This window comes from Anopheles marshallii, chromosome 2 (genome assembly GCF_943734725.1).
Source record: "Anopheles marshallii chromosome 2, idAnoMarsDA_429_01, whole genome shotgun sequence".
Taxonomy (NCBI): Eukaryota; Metazoa; Arthropoda; class Insecta; order Diptera; family Culicidae; genus Anopheles; species Anopheles marshallii.
This window is the reverse complement of record NC_071326.1, coordinates 71441-92638: the sequence shown is the minus strand read 5'-3', so window position 1 is coordinate 92638 and position 21198 is coordinate 71441. Positions and strand designations below refer to the sequence as shown.

At 47.3% G+C, this 21198-nt stretch overlaps 2 protein-coding genes across 2 annotated transcripts; one reads left to right on the top strand and one right to left on the bottom strand.

Annotated features, from left to right (window-relative positions):
* Nucleotides 1–8799: 8799 nt before the first annotated feature.
* LOC128708723 (protein tweety-like) lies at nt 8800–10185 on the top strand. Its single transcript, XM_053803703.1, has one exon. It carries the CDS (start codon nt 8800–8802, stop codon nt 10183–10185), a length of 1386 nt encoding a protein of 461 aa, XP_053659678.1.
* Nucleotides 10186–12705: 2520 nt separating this feature from the next.
* On the bottom strand, nt 12706–13485 carry LOC128708724 (uncharacterized). The gene is made up of 2 exons (XM_053803704.1): nt 13323–13485; nt 12706–13109 (listed from the first exon to the last, which is right to left on the bottom strand). The coding sequence occupies exons 1-2, from the start codon at nt 13447–13449 to the stop codon at nt 12706–12708; spliced, it is 531 nt and encodes a 176-aa protein (XP_053659679.1). The 5' UTR covers nt 13450–13485.
* Between the last annotated feature and the right edge of the window lie 7713 nt (nt 13486–21198).

Here is a 21198-nt window from a genome sequence, read left to right as displayed (position 1 = left end):
CGCATCCAAACACACTCGCACACCCATGCTTTCCGGCTCGTTCGCACACAACCAAGACGTGTGTAGCTCGGTTATTCTGAGCTCATTTTCTTCGAAAGATCATTTTCTCCATACAACAATATTCACACTGAACCACACTAATAGCTGACTCGGGAAGGAGGAACACTTTTTCCGCCTTCAACCACTTTCAAAAACCGCCAGTAAACACCCGATCGGGTGTCAAATAATATTAAATTAACTAACACTTTGCATGATCGCAGCCGTACGGGGGTTTTCCGCGACAGATATCGATCCTTCTAGCGCATGCTGCACGGGTTAACGCCGTCGGACACCAAGGCAACACAGAAGCCGGAATCGAAGGTAAAGCAAAACTATAATAAATTGGAAATGAAAAAAAATAACAAAACTAAACGTAGCGTAGCAGATGCCCCCCGGTGCCGTTGGAAAAGTCGATCGAACAGCACACGATCCGAACCGAAACCGTAGAACGACCACCGAGAACTGAGAAGATTCCGCTGTGGAAAGCTGTGAGAAAATTATTTGCACTAATCCACACTCGCGACGCCCATCGCCACACGCTCACACCCAAAATTCTAACAGACGTTGACGCAAAAGTACGGAGAAAATAGATTCACTCAGTGGTGCGGAGAGTGTGGACGTGATCGTTTACTAACGGCAGATAAACATACAGCCACACGGTGGAAAACTCAAACGGGAGCTCTCTTTTTGCTTGTGCGTAGACGAATAAGACGTGCAGGGACCGTGCACGTAACAATCGATCGCGATCTTCGAAGGGTCTCCGCTAAAACCGGCTGATAGTAATCAATACTCTCGGACACTCTCCATCCGCAAAGCAAGCGCGATCCTCGCGATAACTGTTCGACGGGATCGCCGATCACGATGAGTCTAGGATTATGTGTCTTTGAGGACTTCCACGGGATGCTCCGGTCTCTGCTGGCCTGGTCTGCTTGGTCAACCCCACGCAACCGATAATATACACTTAATAAAGATTTATTTTTAGCACACACGAAACGTCAGATCGTGTTTCTGGCTGGCACTGCGTGACAGTTTGGTGCGTTTCTGAATGTCGCGATCTTGATGTTGTTTTCCCAAAAACCGTATGGCTCATCCAGCACAAGCCAAGCGTGACTGCGTGAGCGCCAAGCTAACCGATCGATACTTGCTTCGGGGTAGCTGTGATGGAGTTGGAATGATAATATTCGACATTTTTTATGAAAGTTTAGAGCGTTTCGGAGCGTTCCATCCTCGAGCGAGTATTGGGTAGTTCTAATTGAACAAACCTGGAATGTTTCAAAAGAATAGCTATAAGCATCTACTCCTTAATCAGCTATCTTCACGTAAGATCACTTTCACCACACGAGATGCCATTCGTGCTAGTTTAGACCGCTATTTTACGTTCCAGCTGGGGTCATTAGTCACGTTCACAATGCGCTAAACTGCTTCGTTAACCTCTCGCAATTTCGGACATTCTTCCACTACTTCTTAGCGAGTGAGTCCTCGTGGTAACCGTGGGCCGCTTAAACTCGTTGATTGATCTGACAGGGCATGTTTGATTGGCTTGGATAAGGTATTTACAAACCAGTTGCCCACCAGAGACCGGTATTCGATTACACAAGGGTTCAGAAATACGGGGGTTTGTTGGGTTTGCTGATTTCATTACCCTAACATCACAATTTCGCACTGAGCCCAAGTCTGCTGGCTAATGAATTACGAATCAAACATTCACCAAAAATGTCGGGTTGTGGTATCAGTTGTAATAGTACGCTAATAACATACTATCATCGCTAATAGCTATTTCTATTTAAGGTTTGATGAGCGCAGATAAACATTACCCAGTGTTTCAGCGACCTCTTATTGGTAACATGTACGGCCGTCTACGTCACGATTAACATCAAACCCTCCGTTCCATCACCCTTATGGTTGGACTATCGAGTGGGACTACCGTCCCGACACACCCCGCCTAGACAGACCCAGCCTTTTTGGACGCTAAAAATATCCCGCCGAGGGTATACATTTCCGATTGCATAAGTTTTGGAGATTCTATTAATATGTCGATTACTGCGGTTCGCCAGCGCACCGTGCTCATTTGTTCGATCGACCATCTCACTCGGCCACTCTGCCCGCTGGCACGAAATGTCTCTCTTGTTCCATTTCTCTTTCCTATTCGTTCAGGTGCTACTGGCACGTCAGTTCACTAGCGACTTCCCATGTTTAAAATGGGCCACCGAACTCCTCCTAAAACTTCCCGTCAAGAGGTTGTCCCCCGGCCAGCTTTACTAGCATTGTAACACAACAGCCACTACGGGACGGTTTTCTGAATCGGTCTATCAGCCGCCTTCTAGGATTACTCCACACACTGCACGTGCATCTCCACATGGGCGCTGCTACCGATCATTAGTCATTCGTCACCGTCTGCTACTTAAGCGCGAGCGGCTTAGCCCCGAAGATTGGGAAGCTTGATTTGTATTATGTTATGGACACTTTCGGTGAAACCGAAGGAGAGGAAAAACATTTCAATTATGATGAACATTACGATACGGCCGGAACCCTGAGGAGAGTAATTACTAATTAGTAATTAGGAGTATACTTAATGTCTCAAATTACACTTTCATATCGTTTCGTATTGATCGTTTAAAAAACAATCAATTGAATTGACCTAGTACACTCTTATTGAACTACTGAGCTCCTACTACTGAAGACTACACTCAGTGCTCAACTTCAAAAGCGATCCCAATACGACGGGTACAGCTGAAATACTTGCAGTTGGGCAAAGTCTCCAGACAACTATGACAGTTTCCCCTTTCTTATTTCTAATCAAATTAGTATCTCAAGCACTCTCACCTTCCGGTTGCTTTGTCGGTAACCTTAGCTTCATCCAGCCTTTCAGCCATTGATTTAAAACGAATTGATTTGGTTTAAGATTACACAGTGCGCCAGCTCTACCACTGACTCCATTTAGGAGTACGATTCGGTCATTTTTTTTATTGCCTGTTACCCCTTTGCCCGATACGGTCGGTGCGCTATTTAGCAAACAATGTATTTGTAACCCCCTGTGCAGCCGAACCTGCCATAATCCCCTCCGACGGGAACGGGAGCGTGAACAGCGTTCCGGTAGTCGTGACACCTAGCTTTTGTCCAATTTCAACAGCTCCGCTACGCGATACTCTTGATCAACGGGGTTCGCTTTAAGAGATCACGCAAACGCTCGCGGCACCACGATTCAGGTGAAATGGTTTCGTTTACTTAACTCCTTGCCCAAATAAAATCGCCGTGTTTCACCGTCGCCCGTTAAAGCTCTCACGCAGCCGATCATCCCAGACGTCGCTCGCCTTTGACCGCGGCAATTTAAGTGCACAGTAGATGAAACGAAAATTAAAACATTGCAGATTTCACCGGTCACCCTCAGCTGACGGGATTATTTATGCAACCTTGCCCGGACGCGGATGGTAAAAAAAAGCGGTAAAAGTGGTACCGAAAATAATGAACCTCTCTCCGGGTATCGGCGCGGCAAATTAGTTTTTCATTTTTTTTATGGAAAACCCGCTGGTGCAACAATGTCACCATTTGCTTTAATTATTTCTCCGGACTACTAATCTTGCACGATGGATGCCCCTTGCAGTAAATTGTGTGGGTTGCTTTCGTAGGAAGAACCGCGCTTGAATGAACGGCGGGATGGATGATGACATTGATCCAGAAGCTGCACGACTTATGACAGAATGCACTTTAGAGTGCAGTGGCAAACGTGCCGCACTGTAACATTGCATCAAACCGCTGGAGAGAGAGAATGCATAAGCGAGCAGACCATATGATGGTACCGTACGAATGCGTGACCTAGTAGCGGCTAGTGACCCAAGAACTGGTCGACGATGAGCTAGACAGGCATGAGAAATTTATGCACTTTCAAGGTTTGTAAAGAACGTGCCACTCACTGAAAGGCCAATGTTCTAATGAGCTTCTTCTGTGGCGTGCCTACTCTCTGCGATCTGTTGAATGTTTTCCTAGCAGGACACTAGATCGAGTTTGAGAACGGTAGTAGATCGATTTTAAGTTCCCTTGGCACCTTCATAAGAGCACATAAAACAAGACATAAGAATTCTTCTTCTTTATCGGCACAACCTCGGGAGACCCGTAGCTGGATGGTCAATCCTGTGTACGGGGAATTGGTCCGGATGGGATTTTAGTCCAATCCGTTCGTGTGAAGACCGGCGCCGCTACCTCAGATATAAGAATATTACTTCTTATATTATTGCTAAATGGTAGTCTAAATAAACATACTACCTAAACGATTGCAGACTTTCGGGGGTCTCAGGTCCATCACCGAGTGAAACTCATTAAATCGCTATCATCTTCAGAATCATGTCGGGATGATAAACTTTAATCGTTGACCGACATTGAACAGCTTACACACCATATCAGTTGATCCTGATGCTACTGGCTTTACTTTTAACTAGCACATCTTGAGATATAAAAGTGTTGAAGGCAATTTACACACAACAACCAAAAACCTCACCACGAGCGTAATCAACCTCACAGCACTTGCACTTGAATGATTCAAAACAGATGCACTCCATTACGGCTATTATGCATACAATCAGCTGTACAATTTATGTTCGCATAAAACCCACCAGAGGAATGGGGCCCAGGCGGGAGTTAACGAGTTAAATTTGGCTTTCAAATTAAACTGTCTCATAAATAACAATAACATTATTTTTGCTGACAACTTGTTGAATCGATTCCAACGCGGTGTTGGCGTCCATGAAGAACGGCAAGATGAATGGTCCCCTGCGGTTTTTTGTTGTTGTACAAAATCGTGAAACGATCATCGGACCGTTGTAAAAATCTGATATAATTCCTTCAGCAATTGGCAGCGATCTGCCGCTCCAGTCCATAACCGTCGGATAAATCCGACGGTAACGGAGTGTGATAAGCCGTAAAGAACCACCGATAAGCATCAACGAGATGGATGGAATGGAATTGCTGAGCCGCATCGTCGTAATGTACTTTCGGGACTTTTGGGACTTTCGATTTCGGACAGCTGGTGGTACGTTGCACTCCGAATTACGCAACTGGCGTTCTTCTTTCTTCCCCGGGATGCCAAAAAGGGCTTCTGCCACCGGTGCTCTTACCGTTGACAGGTTTTGGCTACATCGACCAACCTGTCAGCCGCAGTCGTAAACCAACTGTTCTGTATCTTCGTACCTTTCACTGATGCATTCAGCTGTCGCACCCGTAACCGGCACTGGTGACGTTTGAAGTGAACTGCCCTGCGCCAATCAGGCTAGGGTGACTGCGAGTCTTGGCACTTTCGAAACAGAGCCGCTGTTCAGCCGGTGCTCAGGATTTCCTGAGTGTTTATTTTCGCGCCCAAATTCCAACTACCTCGTCCGATGGTCCCTCCATCGTGCGAGACAAGCCTTACCGTGGACTTTCATCTCTACGCAAGGACAGCGAGCTCATAGATTCTGGTCGCCACCCGAATCTGGTGTACGGTTGATGACAATCTTTTATTTCCGCTCAATTTGCAGCGACCGATCTGCTCCCGGCGTCTTCACCGTCTCGCGGTGGCATGGCGTGACACGATCCGGCCGGCCCGAAATGTCAAGTCTACCACCGTGCGAGCAATGTAAATTGGGTGCGGAAAATGCACGGTTCGGTCAAAATTTTATGACGATATCCTACCGACCGGTCTCTGCTGTGTCCTATCACGGTGCCTGTAAACTTCTTCCCTCCCCCCTGGGTGCATCACACGGGAAACCATAACCTAGATATTTGACGATATTTTCATTTCACGCCGGGCTGCATTTTTTTCCCATCGCCGGGGACTCGATTGACGGGATCTTCACCCGTTTTGTCTTGCTCTTGATGCGAAGCATCGATCAAGTGATGATCAGAGCGCATGATGGACGCGAATGCGTTGAGGTAAATTTGCAACAAATGACGAATATTTAAGCCATTCCCTGCAGTTAGCGCTGGATTGGATCGGTGTCTCGGGATATTATTAGGTCCCATACACTCTCTGGGTCTGGTCCTAGTTCCCACACAACTACACACATACGCACCGCACACATTTCGCACATCATGTTCGGTTTGCGAAAAGCTGTGAAGCATCTATTTTATTGGCTTCCCATTGGAACAAGACAAATTTTTACGAGCTCAGTCTATTCCAATCATCGCCCAGCACAATGTGCCCCAACGTTTCGCAAGAGCACCCGCCTTACCGCGTGTTGAATCCATCGCCGTGTGGCGGATGTGGATGGCGCCATTCGTTGTTCGTTACAAGTGAAAAACGCCAAGAATGCCCGAATGGGGAACCGCACCCGGAGAAGAAACTGGGACAAATGTATGTTATACCTGTTGCTTGTCGCCGTTGCTCCGCCATCGAGACAATCGTGTTTTCCGAACGTCAGGAGCGGTTCGACGCATCATCGGCCAAGCGCACCCACCAGATGACACCGGAACGCAGCGCTACGCAACGGAACACAACCACCAAAACGAGGTTAGCTATTCTTGGAGCAGAACATCGCCACCGTACGCTGGTCTACTCGATACCCGTTTTACACGCTCGCTTGCCCGTGCCGATACCAATCCGGGCATACCGGGCGTTCGGAAAGCGACCAGAACGACCTTGCGGCATCGAATCAAATTACCGTCAGGCGAGATAGTGCGGGTGGTCAAGATTGAGCCACCACAATCGAAGGCCACAATTTACCACTTTTCACCTCATTCAAGTGATGCCGGCATAAGTAATTTCAGGGCCAACGGGTAGAAAATGTGTAAGCAAAGATGTCGAGACACTGTAATTACACGATCGGTGCCTCTGGCCGCTTCTGGTCAATAGTGCATCGCTCCACCCTATCGGAAGTCCACCGCGAGAACAGATAGTTTCGTTCGATTTCTTCCTTTTTTGACGCTCTGTAACCGGTCGACCTACAATATGCCTTGCGGGAAGGTCGTAATGCGTGTTACGCTTTCTTCACCTTTCCAAACTGCAGTGACCAGACGCATAAATCGATAAATATGTTCTCAGCATTCTACCACACGATACATTCACCTGCTGCTTTGCTTAATCACACCAAGCACTTGATGCATCCCACTCAACATCTCACCATAACCATCGGACATTATCACCACCGTAAATCCATTCAATATGGGAACTGCTTACTCTACTCACCAACCGTTCGAGGACAGACCACTTTTACCGACTGTGAGCGAAGTTGAATGAGAAAACACGATTTATCAAGGCCAAACACTATCTCCATCTGGAACACCGGTAAAAGAGACAACAAAGCAGCAAGTGAGAGGACCCACAAACTTTCAATCTTCCCCGGTTTGCCAGGTCCGTTGTCCGAAAGGATCGCCCTGTAGACATAGAGCATGTTATGCAACATCGTTCTTAAGATCGTACCGAATTGCGCGTGCGAAAAGGGAACGGAAAATAATAAGAACCGGTGCGGTCTTACGTCACGTTTGCCAAATTCATGCCCGAACCGAAGAAAGTATTGCCTTTCGAATTTTACCTACGATTCCGCGCTTGTAACGCGTCATTTACGAACAAGCTGTGCTACTGCGGTACGATCACCGCCGAGCATGCAAGGAAAGACCGGAGATACCGGTGAGAGGTGACCTCGTAAGATTTGACCGGCTCACTGAGTTTGCGCCATAAATCAAACACAATCAAACGTATGCACTCAATCGACGGCTCCATTTGACACAGGCTAATGCGTGTCACGATGGGACACGTTATGCGTAATCTGATGATTGACTCGCTGCAGCGAAAAGGGCTACATTCAATTAATTTATTTGATAAAGCTGACATACGCCCAACCTGATTGTTCTCCGTTACCATCGGAGAACCTTGCGACCAACCTCCTATGTCATCACACCAGACGACCGGAGCAGTTTCCGAGCTAACCTCCAAGCGATAATCCACAGCCGGACTCCACGGGATTGACCCCAAACGAGCGGCCGGGTCTCCTTGGGTGACGGAAAACGAAAACCCTTCTTGAGAACATCGCACAAAAGGGAAAACAGAAGGTAAATTAGTGCCAAGTCGTTGCAGACTTTGCCGGTGTGTCCACCAGACGGTCGGACATTTGTCTTTCCAATGCACTTACTTTCCTCGCTTTGCAAACGGTTCGCTCATTTTGCTTTCGATTTCGATCGAAAAAGAAGCGGGAAACCAATCAGTCCTGCTTGCAGGAATGCGTTGTCCGTGGGCGCGAAGCGACTGGAATTGTTGGCGTTCGGTTAATTTGGTCAAGCCTCCCCGAGGGCTCGCGAGGAGCAAGCAGGAAGGCCTGCACCGGGCGCGTACACCCGAAACCACTGATACTGCGTTTCGTTTGCTCGCATATTTCGTTTCAGTTTTCGTTTTTTGGGGACAAGTTCGAACAACCGCCGGTTGGTTGGTGATTATGCAATGTCTGAACAGTGCGCCCGAGCCGAAGTTGATCATGATGTCCTTCCGAGATCGAAGAAAAGGGGCAAAGAAATTCCGAACCTGCTCCGAGCGGGTGATAATCTGTTTCGATGCTGCGAGGGCCGGAGGATATGGAGGACGCGAATTCGGTACGCCATATAAAACTGGAGCAGTTGTGCCTTTTTTTGGACAGTACCCAGGGAGTGTCCGTTGGCGTACGTTAGCGGCATCGTGGACCGAATCGATAGTATATCTGTGCGCGGTGATCTGAGACGTGTGCGACAAACAGTGAGCGACAAAGTCTTTGGAGACTTGAACTGTTTTCTCGTTTGCGAGTGCCAATAACGTGCCATCCTACAATGAAGCAGTTTCTAGTGTTAAGTGCCTTAGTGTTAGCTCTGGCCAGTGCAAGACCGGAAGGTTATAGTTACTACACCCCGCATGATTCCGGTTCCGGTCATTCCGCTACTTCGAGTGCTAGTGTTCAATTTACCTCTGGTACGAGTGCGTCCGGTACTAGTGCTGTGGATGATTGTGTAGAGCCTGAGCACGAGCAGCTGACTCCGTTCCAGCACGGTCAAGTGCACTTCTTCGCCCCGCACGCCTCCGCTCATTCCGAATCTTCGTCATACCTGAGCGCATCCTCTGGACATCACGAGCACCAATCGACGCTTCCACAATCTTCGTCCTACCTGAGCACGGCTTCTGGACATCATGAGCACCCGTCGTCGTCGCTTCCAGTGCTCTCGCATGCATCTCTGTCTGGAGGAACGTCCGATTCCAGCCACTACCACTACCAACACCAGGAGCAGCAACAGCAACACCATCAGACGGTCCAACACCACGTAGAACCGCAGGTCGAGTACTTCACCAATGTGCACAAGCATCAGAATCAACATTCTCACCAACAGCAGCATCACCATACCCACCACGAAGCCTCCGTACACTACGTGCAACAGCCCGTGGTGAAGGAAGAAGTCCACAAGCATGTCTACGTGCACGTTGCTCCGGAAGAGAAGGAAGAAATTCATCAAAAAGTGATTCTTCCAACCTACACCAGACAGAAGCACTACAAGATCATCTTCATCAAGGCTCCGTCTCCACCGACCGTCAGCAAGGTGGTTCTACCGCAGCAACCCGTCAACGAGGAGAAAACACTTGTCTACGTGCTCCACAAGAAACCCGAACTAGAGCAGGAAATTGTTGTACCGCCACCAGCAACTTCAAAGCCCAGCAAACCGGAAGTGTACTTTATCAAGTACAAAACCAAGAAGCAGGAACACCAACACTCGTACCATCACGAGGAGCAGCACTCGTCTAGCTCGTTCGGCGGAAGCAGTTCTACCGGCACTAGCGGCGGTTACGAAGTGGCCGATCTTTCCGGATTTGGAGGATTTGCGCCGATTGTCGTTACGGAAGGATCGTACCACAGCACGACACCAGCTCCGGTGAAAGTGACCACCGTTCATTCCGTGTCATCCTCATCTTCGGTTGCTCCCTCATCGTCCTACGTCAGCAGCACGGCCAGCAGCCATCACGGCCATAAGGGCCAAAGCATCAAAGTAACCAACATTGGACTGTCCGGATATTCTACCGGTGGATCGGGTAGTGTCTCCAGCTCTGGCTCCAATACTAGCAGCCGCCAGCGTGGTTCTAAAAAGTCTTGCGGAAAGTGCACCAAGACCAACAGTGCTCCTGTGTCCGTTGGAGGTACTCTGGATGCATTCGTGTCCAACGTGTTCTAGGGTGTAGTAGAATGGGAAGCATTTTTTTCTGTATAGTCGTAGAAACCTTAGATTCTATAGCTCGCTTTAGGACCTCCCGCGGAGAGTGAAAGGGTGTGTTCCAGTTCCAGATCTGTCCACTAAATATTAATAAAAAAAATCCTAGCTAATGTAACAATTCTCTCAACTTCCATTACATCCCCATGTACTGGCATGGCATTATGCAATCTACATGCGCAGTCGCACTCACGCCCATTGTTAGTGGTCGTGGTTGCGTACCGCCAAGGAACGGGACCGTTGTGAAAGGGCCGAATGATCGATAACGATGATCCGATCCGGCGAAAGAGAATGTACGGGACGGCACCTCGATAGCCTTACCAGGAGTTTTCTTCAGACGTTGATAATGTTGATGTTCTCCGGTCCTCGCAGCGACTCTTCCTTTCCTCCTGGTCGTATGGTATGTAATTAGTGGTGCGAATTGACCACGATTTGTCGCCTCGGACGGTGATGGTGATGAAGTGGAGCTCTGACAATCATCGCGGACCGAGAGAGGCTCCCCGGTTGTTTTGCTTGCGATCTTTCTGTTGCGCGTCACTCGGCGCTGCCCCTCTGCTATGCCAATTTACTTCACCAATCTCTTCCGTCTCGCTCTACACCTCGGGAGTGAAATGCGCGTAAGTCATCCTAATGTTATGTCCTCTCTTCTACTATGCTGCAAGCACAAATTACCCATTCAAAGCAACGTGTGCGTGGAGTAGTTGGGCTGAACAGGTGCCAGATAACCGAAAACATTCGAATTCGATCAATCGAAACATCAAACAAACGCGTAGATTTTTTTAGCACCGTTTCTTGCCATTTCCACCAGTTTTGTTTGTCTTTCTTTTTACCTCGTTGGGAAGTAATAAAATATATGTAACTGGAGGCACTGTTGACTTCTCGTTTGCTTTTGCATGATGACCTGCACTTAATTGGAAGTGAACAAGTTTGATAATCAATTTGCTAAAGCATTCAAGCTGAAGGTAAGCTAGTTGAACATTTATCCCATTACTTTGGCCATATTGTTTGACCTTCAAGGATGCCAATTGCCAAACAGTAGTTACTCAACAACTGAACGATCAGTGACACAGTGAAAACCAATCTTAAACTTGTTAATTCAAATAGTATGCAGTAATTTTATTTGTTAATTGAGTCACTAAACATGGGGCAGTTCCTTCACACTGATTCGCCGACAGACACATCAACATCATACAAGTGTGTGCACACAAAATTCAACCATTCGAATGACTTGCTTCCAAAGTTCTGGGGTTTTCCAAATTTCCAATCCAATCTCCAACTATCCTTGAACATCCATCAGCACGGCACAACACGCACGAAGCGGTGGCCCGAAAAGTGGTGCGAGATCTGCAAAATAGAATATCGCTTCCACCAATTCTCGTTCCCACTCTTGATTTCGTTACATTTCAATCGACTGGGCCCGCAAACTGTTTTGAGTAATAGAAATTACACTTTTCCTTGACATGCCATGTCGTCACGTCACCATGTTCGGCTTGTTGTTTTTGCTCCACTCGATCGTACGTCTTCCTAATGCTGTTAAGTCCCGCAAGCGAATCAAAACAAAACCACATTCCAAGGCGCGCTACATTGCGAAGCATCTCGAAGCACTCAGCCGCCACTGGTCTGCCGAAGGTCTCGTGCAGATTTACGACGTGTACCATATGGTGCCTTTTGACCTCTTACGTTTCCGCACTTCAAGCTCAACTCAATTGCAGCGGGTGCACTAGATTAAAGAAAAACCCCCTCCAAACGCTCCTATTAGTGAAGTAATGTACACGAGAAAAAGACGATTTTGTTTTTGTTTAAATAAAAATTTGTCACCGTTACTTTTTTTATTCTACTTGAGTTGCGCCACTCACTTCGTCCGGGCGACGCTGTCTGAGGTTGCCCAAACGAAGCGATGGGATCGCACGCTCAGTGTATGCAATATCCTTACAGTAATAAATAACAAATGGTAACGACTATGGCTTTCTCTCTCTCTCTCTCTCTTGCTTGTTCTCGTCCATTTTTTATCCTTTCTCTTTATATCCCGCTCTGTTGTCCTGTCTCATCTGCCTGCTCGAAACCATTTCCAGCTGCTCCTACCGTTGGACTACAAAAATCCTTTCGCTATCGTTTTGTTATCTTTCTAGACTTTTCGCTTTTTCTAAAGTATAGCAGATGGGAAAGAAATAGTGAGTCAAAGAAAACAATACATGTGAAAAAAAAAACAAAGCATTACGCGATCTATATACAGGCACCGACCGCTGGCCGTTCCTGTCGATGACGCTGGAAGTAACAACGTCAGGAAGGTAGCGGTCCGCTTCCGATCGAGTGATCGCCTCGATCGTCTAATCTCGTGAGTCGTTCGTCGTACGGCAAAAATGCATGATCTCCTGGATGATATGGTGTCGTCGTGTATGAATGTGCGGTGTAGAGTGTACTGGCCCGGAGCGGGAATATTGGCAGGTCCACCTGGTGAAGCTGCCACAAATCCTGCTGCATGATTTAGTACGGACCGGACTGACCAGGGGGTCCGTATTCTTGCGTGGGCTGCTTCTCCTTCTGGGTCTTGTACTTGATGAAGTAGACCTCTGGCTTGCTTGGCTTTGTCGGTGGTGGGGTCGGGATGACGATGTCCTGCGGTTCCTCGGGCTTCTTGTGGAGGACGTAGACCAGGGTCTTCTCTTCGTTCTGCGGCTGCACCGGGATGATCGGTGCCTTCGGGGCTGGTGGGCTCGGGGCCTTGATGAAGATAATCTTGTAATGCTTCTGGGCCGGTGCTACCGGGCTAACACGTGGGTAGTGAACCTCTTCCTTCTCTGGCGGTGGCACATGCACGTAGATGTGCTTTTGGACGATTTGCGGGGCTGGGTTGTAGTTGTATCCGGAGCTGGAGCTAGAGCTACTACCTGTTTGGTGGGAAACGAAATGAAGAGCTTTCTTTAGTACTTAGTTGCGTACGGAAGCAATGAATCAAACAGCCCCAAGCACACTGTTCTTCAAACGATCAACTAATCGCGGGTTATTTATTATGGCCGCAGGATATCTTGTACTATTAACTGTTGAAACTTTCTCACTAAATAACTCGAACCATTGACACCCATTTTTGCACAATTACGGACCTGAGTACGGACCACCAAAGTCCCCGACCGACGTGAACGACGGAGCCGATGAGTAGGACGAGAATCCGGCTTCAGGACGAGCGGCGGCGTACGCCAGTACAACACTTAACACTATGAACACCTTCATCGTGCGTATCGTTTGGAGTTTTGCGAAACCACACAAATAGAACACTGCACACGATTCCACCAGGCGTGTAATAGACGGCGCTTATGCTAGGCTGGCTGATGCTGCTGGAACAATGCACAATTTGAAACTGTTGCTGTGTCTTGAAGTGCAATGATTATTTATACTAGCGCATCCAACAGCACCGTTGCGGCTCATCAGCATCCGAAGCCACCACGATGAGCCTGCTGTGATGAGAGTGGTAGCATCCCCCCACACCCGAGCACCAACCAAGCACGCACACCATCAACGGCAAACGCAAGCGCCCCGGTCCGCGGACACCGGTCGGGGAAGATGAGTTCGGACGCCATTCATCGTAGCGCATCCGCCAAATGGCGCACACCATCGAAGCGTAGCCCTTCTCCGGCACACGAACGAATGGTAAACCGACCCACTGGGAACCTTCCTTCGCTTTACGTGTTTGCTTCTTTTTTTTTGTCGGAACATTCGCACCGCTCAGAAACCGCAATGCCCAAAATCATAGCCGAGATCCACCACCCCATATCCAGCAGAGTGGATTTAATTTCGCGTACTTTAAGGAAGGCACTGTTGGAAAAGGCCGATCATTGCTGTCACGTGCAGCACGATAGGAAGATGTCCTGTATGCACAGTGGCTGGCGACGATACGAAGATAACCGATCGGACCGTGTGTCCGATAAACAAACGGTCAGATTAAAACAGGAAAGCTTTGCTAATTGCCAGTGACAAATGCGATAATTTAATGCGTCAAGGGCACACCGGAGACTCTTCGGGTAGAAGAAGACGGGAAAAAAAATATCCCAAACCCAACAGTAGCGATCCATCGTACGGGAAGCTCCGTTTCACTTTCACACCACCGCCATGCACCGCCGACCATAGGTTCTGGGTGATTCTACGACAAATTACGGAGAAAGACACTGGCCAGATAGCGCCACCGTATTGGCGGCGTTTAAATGTCTGTGTTTGTGTCACACTGTTTGGTGAAAGGTAACCAGTCTCTTCCGCCAGCAGTACACCGATGGTGGAGGGAAGATTGGTAGTGCCTCGTACGGATGCGATACTACACAGAGGAATGTGCGTTATGAAGACTATCCCGTCCCGTCAGACCAACGATTTAGCAAAGTTGGGAGGTAGACAAACGGCACAAAAAAGCTACCATTAATGTGTTATGAAATAACGGCCACACTAATGTGTGCTTTGGTGTTTTTATTCCTTTTTTTCTCATATATGAGATAAGCCGCTAAGCAGACTAGCAAACACGCTGTGTACTAAATACTCGCCCGTTTATACGACTGGTTTGGCTAATCAAGTTGACGTTACGCGATGGTGCTTGATTGATTACATTGCAATGCCATACATTCTTCATGCGAGCTTTTGATTGCTCTTTTACTAACATTCATACTGCATTATGGTGGATATTTATGTCCAAATTGAATGTATACTATACACTCCATCAGGGTCAGACACCTTCTAATATTGTGACAAATGTCTTACATTTACTTTCACAGAGATCGCGACTGTCATACGTGCTTCATAAGAAAAACATGAGTAAAATACTTTGATGAATTGTTTTTTTGTTTTTTGGTAACTGTTACATCAATTAATTTATTTTGATCTTTTACAAAGAAGAATCGACCTTTCTTCTACTTATATGTCGCAGCCTTCTACCTTCAGCATCCAATTTCTGGACTGTTCCAACCAGCCTGAGTTTGCTCCCATTCAAGTATTTGCTTAGCAGCATTGCATTTCCCTCGTCGAGATTTCGATGATCCTGGACACGACTTCCTCTATTATGCAAACAAGAGCCCAACGTTGGCAAGCGCACGGACATGCAGCATTGCTAAAGGTCGCCCTTCAATAGCACTTATCGTCTTGCAAGCGCCGGCTAAAAACGATCCACGTTGTTGCAATCCGCTTCGGTGGACTTTCATGGAAGAGCATTACGTCGCATTTCCCCGTAGTTGAATTAGATTTATTTGAATGGTCTACGAGTAAAAGCAACCCCTTAATGGCGATGCACACTGTTTGACTTTGGTTCTGATGCCATTTATGCGAGATCGAATCTGTTACAGTATGGTGCGAGACCTCACGGGATAAAAGCCCACAATTGCTGAAGAAGAGAAAGAAAGATCCTCTACCTTGCTGAACCCGAACCCGTCAGGCGCCGGACCGCGGATGTAATCGTTCGGATTGAATAACGCCGTGCCAACTGTCAGTCTTGCGACGGTCGGTAAAGGTTTCGCACCGAGACGGTTTGCGCGCCGGCATCCAACAATTCAATCAAATATTCTACCATTCCGAAACGGCGAGATCTCCTGGTACGAAACAAAGGTACCAAATTGGCAGAAGATATCAGACTATGTCCGATTCCTACATCGTTCGTCCGTTCCGTGTGTGAGACGTCAAGGCGCTGAATGCAAACTGCAACCCCTGACAAGAAGCAGAATAAATCGATTTTATGCCGTCTTACGGATGACGGGTTGCAGAGCCTCCCTACTCGCCCAGCATCCAACCGCATTCGATTCGGTCTAAATCTGGCCGATGAAACGTGAAGCTGTGGAGAAGAGAATTTACATAACTCCAACCGTCATGATGTTTCCCGTGTTGTTCGAGAAGAAACGCTAGGTCGTCTGCCTGAAGTGTGTCTGGCCGACGCAGTTGTTGAGTTCCCCAGCTTCGCCCACTGAACTGATTTAAGGGGCTACGAGTGTAGGGCACAACCGAAAACAACCGGGTTAACCGTATGGCTCCGGTTGAAAGCGATTGCACACCAATTTTCACCCGCCAAACAGCCAAACAACGCACGGTGGTGAACGAGCCGTTTCGACCCTCGTCGACCGAATTTGGCGGACCTGATCCGCTACGCAAATCATCACTTTGTTCCATCAATCTTCAGCCACGAACCTTAGACCGGCCCGGACCACCGGCAATGGGCTATGGGAAGAGGTTAACGCGGAGGCAACGAATGAACGCGAACAGGTCAAACACAAATTCGTACGTTGCTGCCGGAGATGCCGTTTGAAAGCGAGAGTCTTAACCGCTTGACCTTGCATAATTACATACACCGCACACGGCACTACGCACTGCCTCCGCAGCGTTGTTGTGGTTACGCTCGTGCCTAGTGTGGTAGCAGCCGTTTTTGCTTCCTACGATGGATGGATTCCCTTCACTTGGAGTCCCGCAGCTACCCGAAGGCAGGATTTTAGAACTGCACCAAAGAGGATCGGCTACCTGCAGAAGAAGTCCTCGGCAAACAGTAAAACATCTCTTGAGGATCAGTGTCACGCGCCACTTGGTATCTCACATCGTACCCAACATTGCCACTTGTGCATGAAGAGTTCCGATCCATTAGTAAGTTTGTCCATACATATTTTCATCACGCGGAAAGGCGTTAAGATTTTGTTTTGAAGTGTTTCTTGATGTCCGATGGCGAACCACTTCAAAGCAGGGTGTTGCGCAGGGTTTCCCAACCTAAAGCCTGGTAGCGCCCGATTTTGACCACTTGCGGTGGCATAAGTAGATCTATCGTTCGATCTATCGGTGTTGCGGTAAGTGGCTCTAAATCTGACCCCAGCCATCGTTGTCCACCATCAGACGAAGACTGCCTTGGCCTCACCGGGATCGAAAGAGGAGTGCCACGATTAACACGCGCCGAGAGCAGGTGAAAGATGTCATCTCGGACAATCGAGCCACGGTTCTCGGTCGGTTTGAAAGGGAAATTTGGCCCGAGGGAGCTTCGTAGCCACATTAATCCGAACGTGCCATTTGTCAGACCTTGACGGTACAGTCGGTTTCGGCTTGATCGAGTCCGAGTCAAGTGCATGTTCGCGGGTACGATGAAGAAAGAGCGATACAGCTAGGGAAGCGGGACATACGTACAGAGAAAGAGACATGAAGAGCATGAAGAGATTGAAGAAAAAGTGTACCCAAATTAAATTCAACTTATTGCTCGAGTCACCCCAAGCCCGCAAGCTTGCGGCCGTAGTGCAAGAGCGTCAAGGCCGGTGCACAAAAGGACGGACATCGGGCACACGGTAGTCACCGAAGAAACGTTCCGAGGTTCCGAGTTCAACAACAACAATCGACCACCGGGTTTTTTTGTTTCTTATTCGAGCCAATCAAACGGCCTCTCACGGTTGCGATCCATCGTGCAGGAAGTGGAATTTGGGTTTGCATTGGCAAGTGTTCCGAGTGGCTGTGTACTACCCATTCGCGAGGCACCCTGTACGTCGCGTTGCATAATTACGGCGACTTCAATTGAGCGAACCGCTGAATGAGGCTTACTAATGAGCCACCCGAGCCGATGAAGTTGTCCGAATTCCGCTTCTCACTCGACACTTCTAGTGAGCGGTTCGATTGAGCGTATCATGGCACCTAGCGCCACGGCTTGGAGGGTCCAACGCTTGGGAAGAAATGGCTCTTGTCGTCGGTTTCGGAAGTCAGGCCGGTGTGTTACGTTCAGTCTCGCCAATCAATTAAATCTCATTTCAGACAACCAGCCGAAGAGGGCACACTTGATAGTTCGCACGGATTAACGACCGTACGAGGAGAAGCGTCGGAAAGAGAGCTTTCGTCCAGAGGTATTTTGGCAGGGAGGGAGGGAGGCAGGAAGCGGGGGGTGTTCTTTAATAATGACTATGTGAGGATCACCTTGGACAAGCGTCTAATTCTATGTTCAGCCAAATATTAAGACACTTTCTAGGGAAAATAGGAGCATAATTGGATGGCTGTGACCTCACCGTACAAGTTAATGAGTTGTGTAAGTACACACCGTAGTTACTCTACTTCTGGAGATGCACTTCGAATCTCTTACCCAACAATCAAATACGACTGCAGTTCGTAAGTTGGTCGTATTGCAATGATTGACATCTATTTTAATTACCACAAATCTGGACCACCTTTAGCAGAGCTCCAATTGGACCGAAGCCACCCAGCCATAAACCAGCCCACAAGCTTATCCATCCCATCTTGTTCACCTAAACGAAATCGTCGATCTTATCCGAAAGTCTTTTCATGCCTCGTCTAATTACATCTCCTCCATCTCCGCGACATTCCGCTGTTGCTCAACGGTGGCTTATAATTTCACGAACAAGTCATTAAAGAATAAATCAAATGACAGCAAGATTGGTAAAAAAGGCATAGGCAGGAGATATCTCACGCAATTATCGAGCCCAGTTTTAAAGTACATTTTTACTAATGCAATCACGAATTCCTTGCACTGTTTGGGTTATGGCTTTGCCTCTGTACCGCCGATTCAAATGGTGTATAATTTAAGCATGAATAATGCATAATAACGATACTATCTCCTATCGGACGCGGTTGCACCACTTCCTCTGGCGGGCCAATCTCCACCACCAGCAGATGATCTTAATGATCGCGCAAGCCTTTTGGCAAACGGCAAAACCTCCACCCGAAACCAATAACAATACCAGCAAGGCCACCCACAATTTCACCGGGTTCGGGTTGCACTGCTTCAAAGTGGAGAGATCGCACTGCTTCGGGATAGAGAAAATTAGATCATACTATCATTCATTAACATTGGGCATTACGTCAGCTTAAGCTATCTCTAAGTCCACTATTTCTCTCATCGACAAAGTCGTTCCCTTCACGTTTATGTCTTCCACCTCCAAACGCGAACCGTCGGCGGAATTGTTTCTTTCCATTACATCGTCGGGCCGATAGTAAACTGCAAGAACTGTGGTGTCATTTTACGTTTGCCATGCTTCACGAGTTTCAGCGCGACTTCGTACGGTATGGGTGCTTATGCACATCCTCTCGCGATCCTCTGCCGCTGGCGGGAAATGGAACAATAATAAAGGCAAGAGCGAAAGGAATGAACAAAAAAACTAGATCCTCCAACCTCACAGAAGAATGTACGGCTCAAAAATACAATCATCGAGATCGTGCCACCAGCGTTCGGTAAGACAAATCGCTTTTATTCCACTGCAACGATGGTAGAGTGTGTGCCCGATAAGTTCGTGTACGTTCGCGCCCCATCGCTGAGCTTTAGCAAATTCATAATTATTTCGATATGTTTTTTTAATTTGCTTTATTGTGGAGGCGTTTTTTCGAGTCGGAAAGAAAATGAATGGCGGAAAATGTGATCACGGAGTGATTAAAGATGGAAAAGTTTGTAGCATGAAGATGGGACTTGATGTTCTCTTGAAGCAATAAGATTAATACAGCATAAAATTAAGTAACTTTTCTGTTAATTTATGGATACGAATTTTATATTACGAAATGCACTTTTGTAAACCTCTTTTGTGTGTAAAACGAACATCAAATAAATCCTTTACCAAAATACGTACACCCACAGGCGAAAGGAATGGTAACCCATTAGTCAACAACGTTAGAAAATAAAAGTGAAACATTAAAACACACAAGAGGATAACAGTGAAACAATTGCCATTGAAGAAAGGTAAAACCAATACGACACCAACTGCTGATGAAACATGGTATTTCTTATTTAACCCTTGAAGTGTGTGCTGATGACAGTACAGTGGCGTGGGTCTTATTACAATTATTTAAGACTGTTCTTTATGTATTAGTCATGCGAAGAGAGATCTGAATACTATTCTTTATTTGATGCTCGATAACTTTTTACAATGGGTGAATTAAGAAATTCCAAATTACCGATCTATTTGGTTGTCAGCAACGCCATCTCAATTTGGGCATACCATGTCTCCTCTGTCCGATGTGGACGACGTTTACGAACTGGGTCGTTCGGTGCCATTTTAAGATCATTACCAACTCACGGGATTCTGTGACGAGTCAAAATCGCTGTGAACTCATAGCAATGAGCTCATCGGAGTACATCTCCTAGAACTTCTATATTGTCTTTTAACATCTATGGAGTCAATCATCCTTCTGATCATCTTCCTTCCAAACAACTAAGAGAAAACTAGCAATCAATTTACACAAAACGAGTAGCCGATAGATTAGGGAGGAAGCTATGATCTCATGCTTCGTTGTCAGTTATCGAATATCGTAGATAGAATCGCATCAGTACTAGCCACTCTAAACTGAAAACTAAATATCCCACAGGTCCTGTAAGTCTGCATTAGAGAAAATTCGATAAAGGACAACTTGGACAACTATCTTTGCCTTTGAAACTTCGTCTACTACCTATCTTTCTACTTCAATCTACTCAGCATCATTTGGCAGGAGGCATTCTAGTGTATTTCAATTCAAAAATTAGTCAGAGATCACTCTGAATATTCAACAAACTCATACAAAACAATGACGAAATACTTCCAGTATGAGCACGCAAGGGTTTACCCAGTACCATCCGCAATGAAACGCATTGAACCTCAACCACAAACAGACACACACTCACGCGCTGACTGCAATCAACACTGGGTCTGTAGGGCAGCAGGCGAATGGGGCAACCCATTGGGCAGAAAGTGATGGTCACAGCGCCCTCTAACGATGCACAATTGTGCAGTTTACGGCTGTAAATGCGTATTAGCGGACCTACCAGGTGCGCTGTTAGGCAACCGGTGGCAATCTTTAATCGAAACCCGTCACCCTTTTATCCCGAGCCCAGCGCACAGTAGCAGCACCGTAATCGGTTGTGTGAAAAAAAAATCTCTCTAATTAATTTCGTCCATTGATTCCGGTGTATCCAAAAACTTTGGGGAATCGGACCGTGTCCGGCGTGCGAGAAACACTAAAGGTGCTTTAACTGAAACGAACGCACTTTGCATCCTTCAAAGAATCGGTTCGTTCACCGCC

Coding starts and splice junctions, on each gene's coding strand:
- LOC128708723 (XM_053803703.1), top strand. CDS start 8,800: ATGAAGCAGTTTCTAGTGTTAAGTGCCTTAGTGTTAGCTCTGGCCAGT.
- LOC128708724 (XM_053803704.1), bottom strand. CDS start 13,449: ATGAAGGTGTTCATAGTGTTAAGTGTTGTACTGGCGTACGCCGCCGCT. Junction 13,110..13,322: donor CTTTGGTGGTCCGTACTCAG/GTCCGTAATTGT, acceptor CCCACCAAACAG/GTAGTAGCTCTAGCTCCAGC.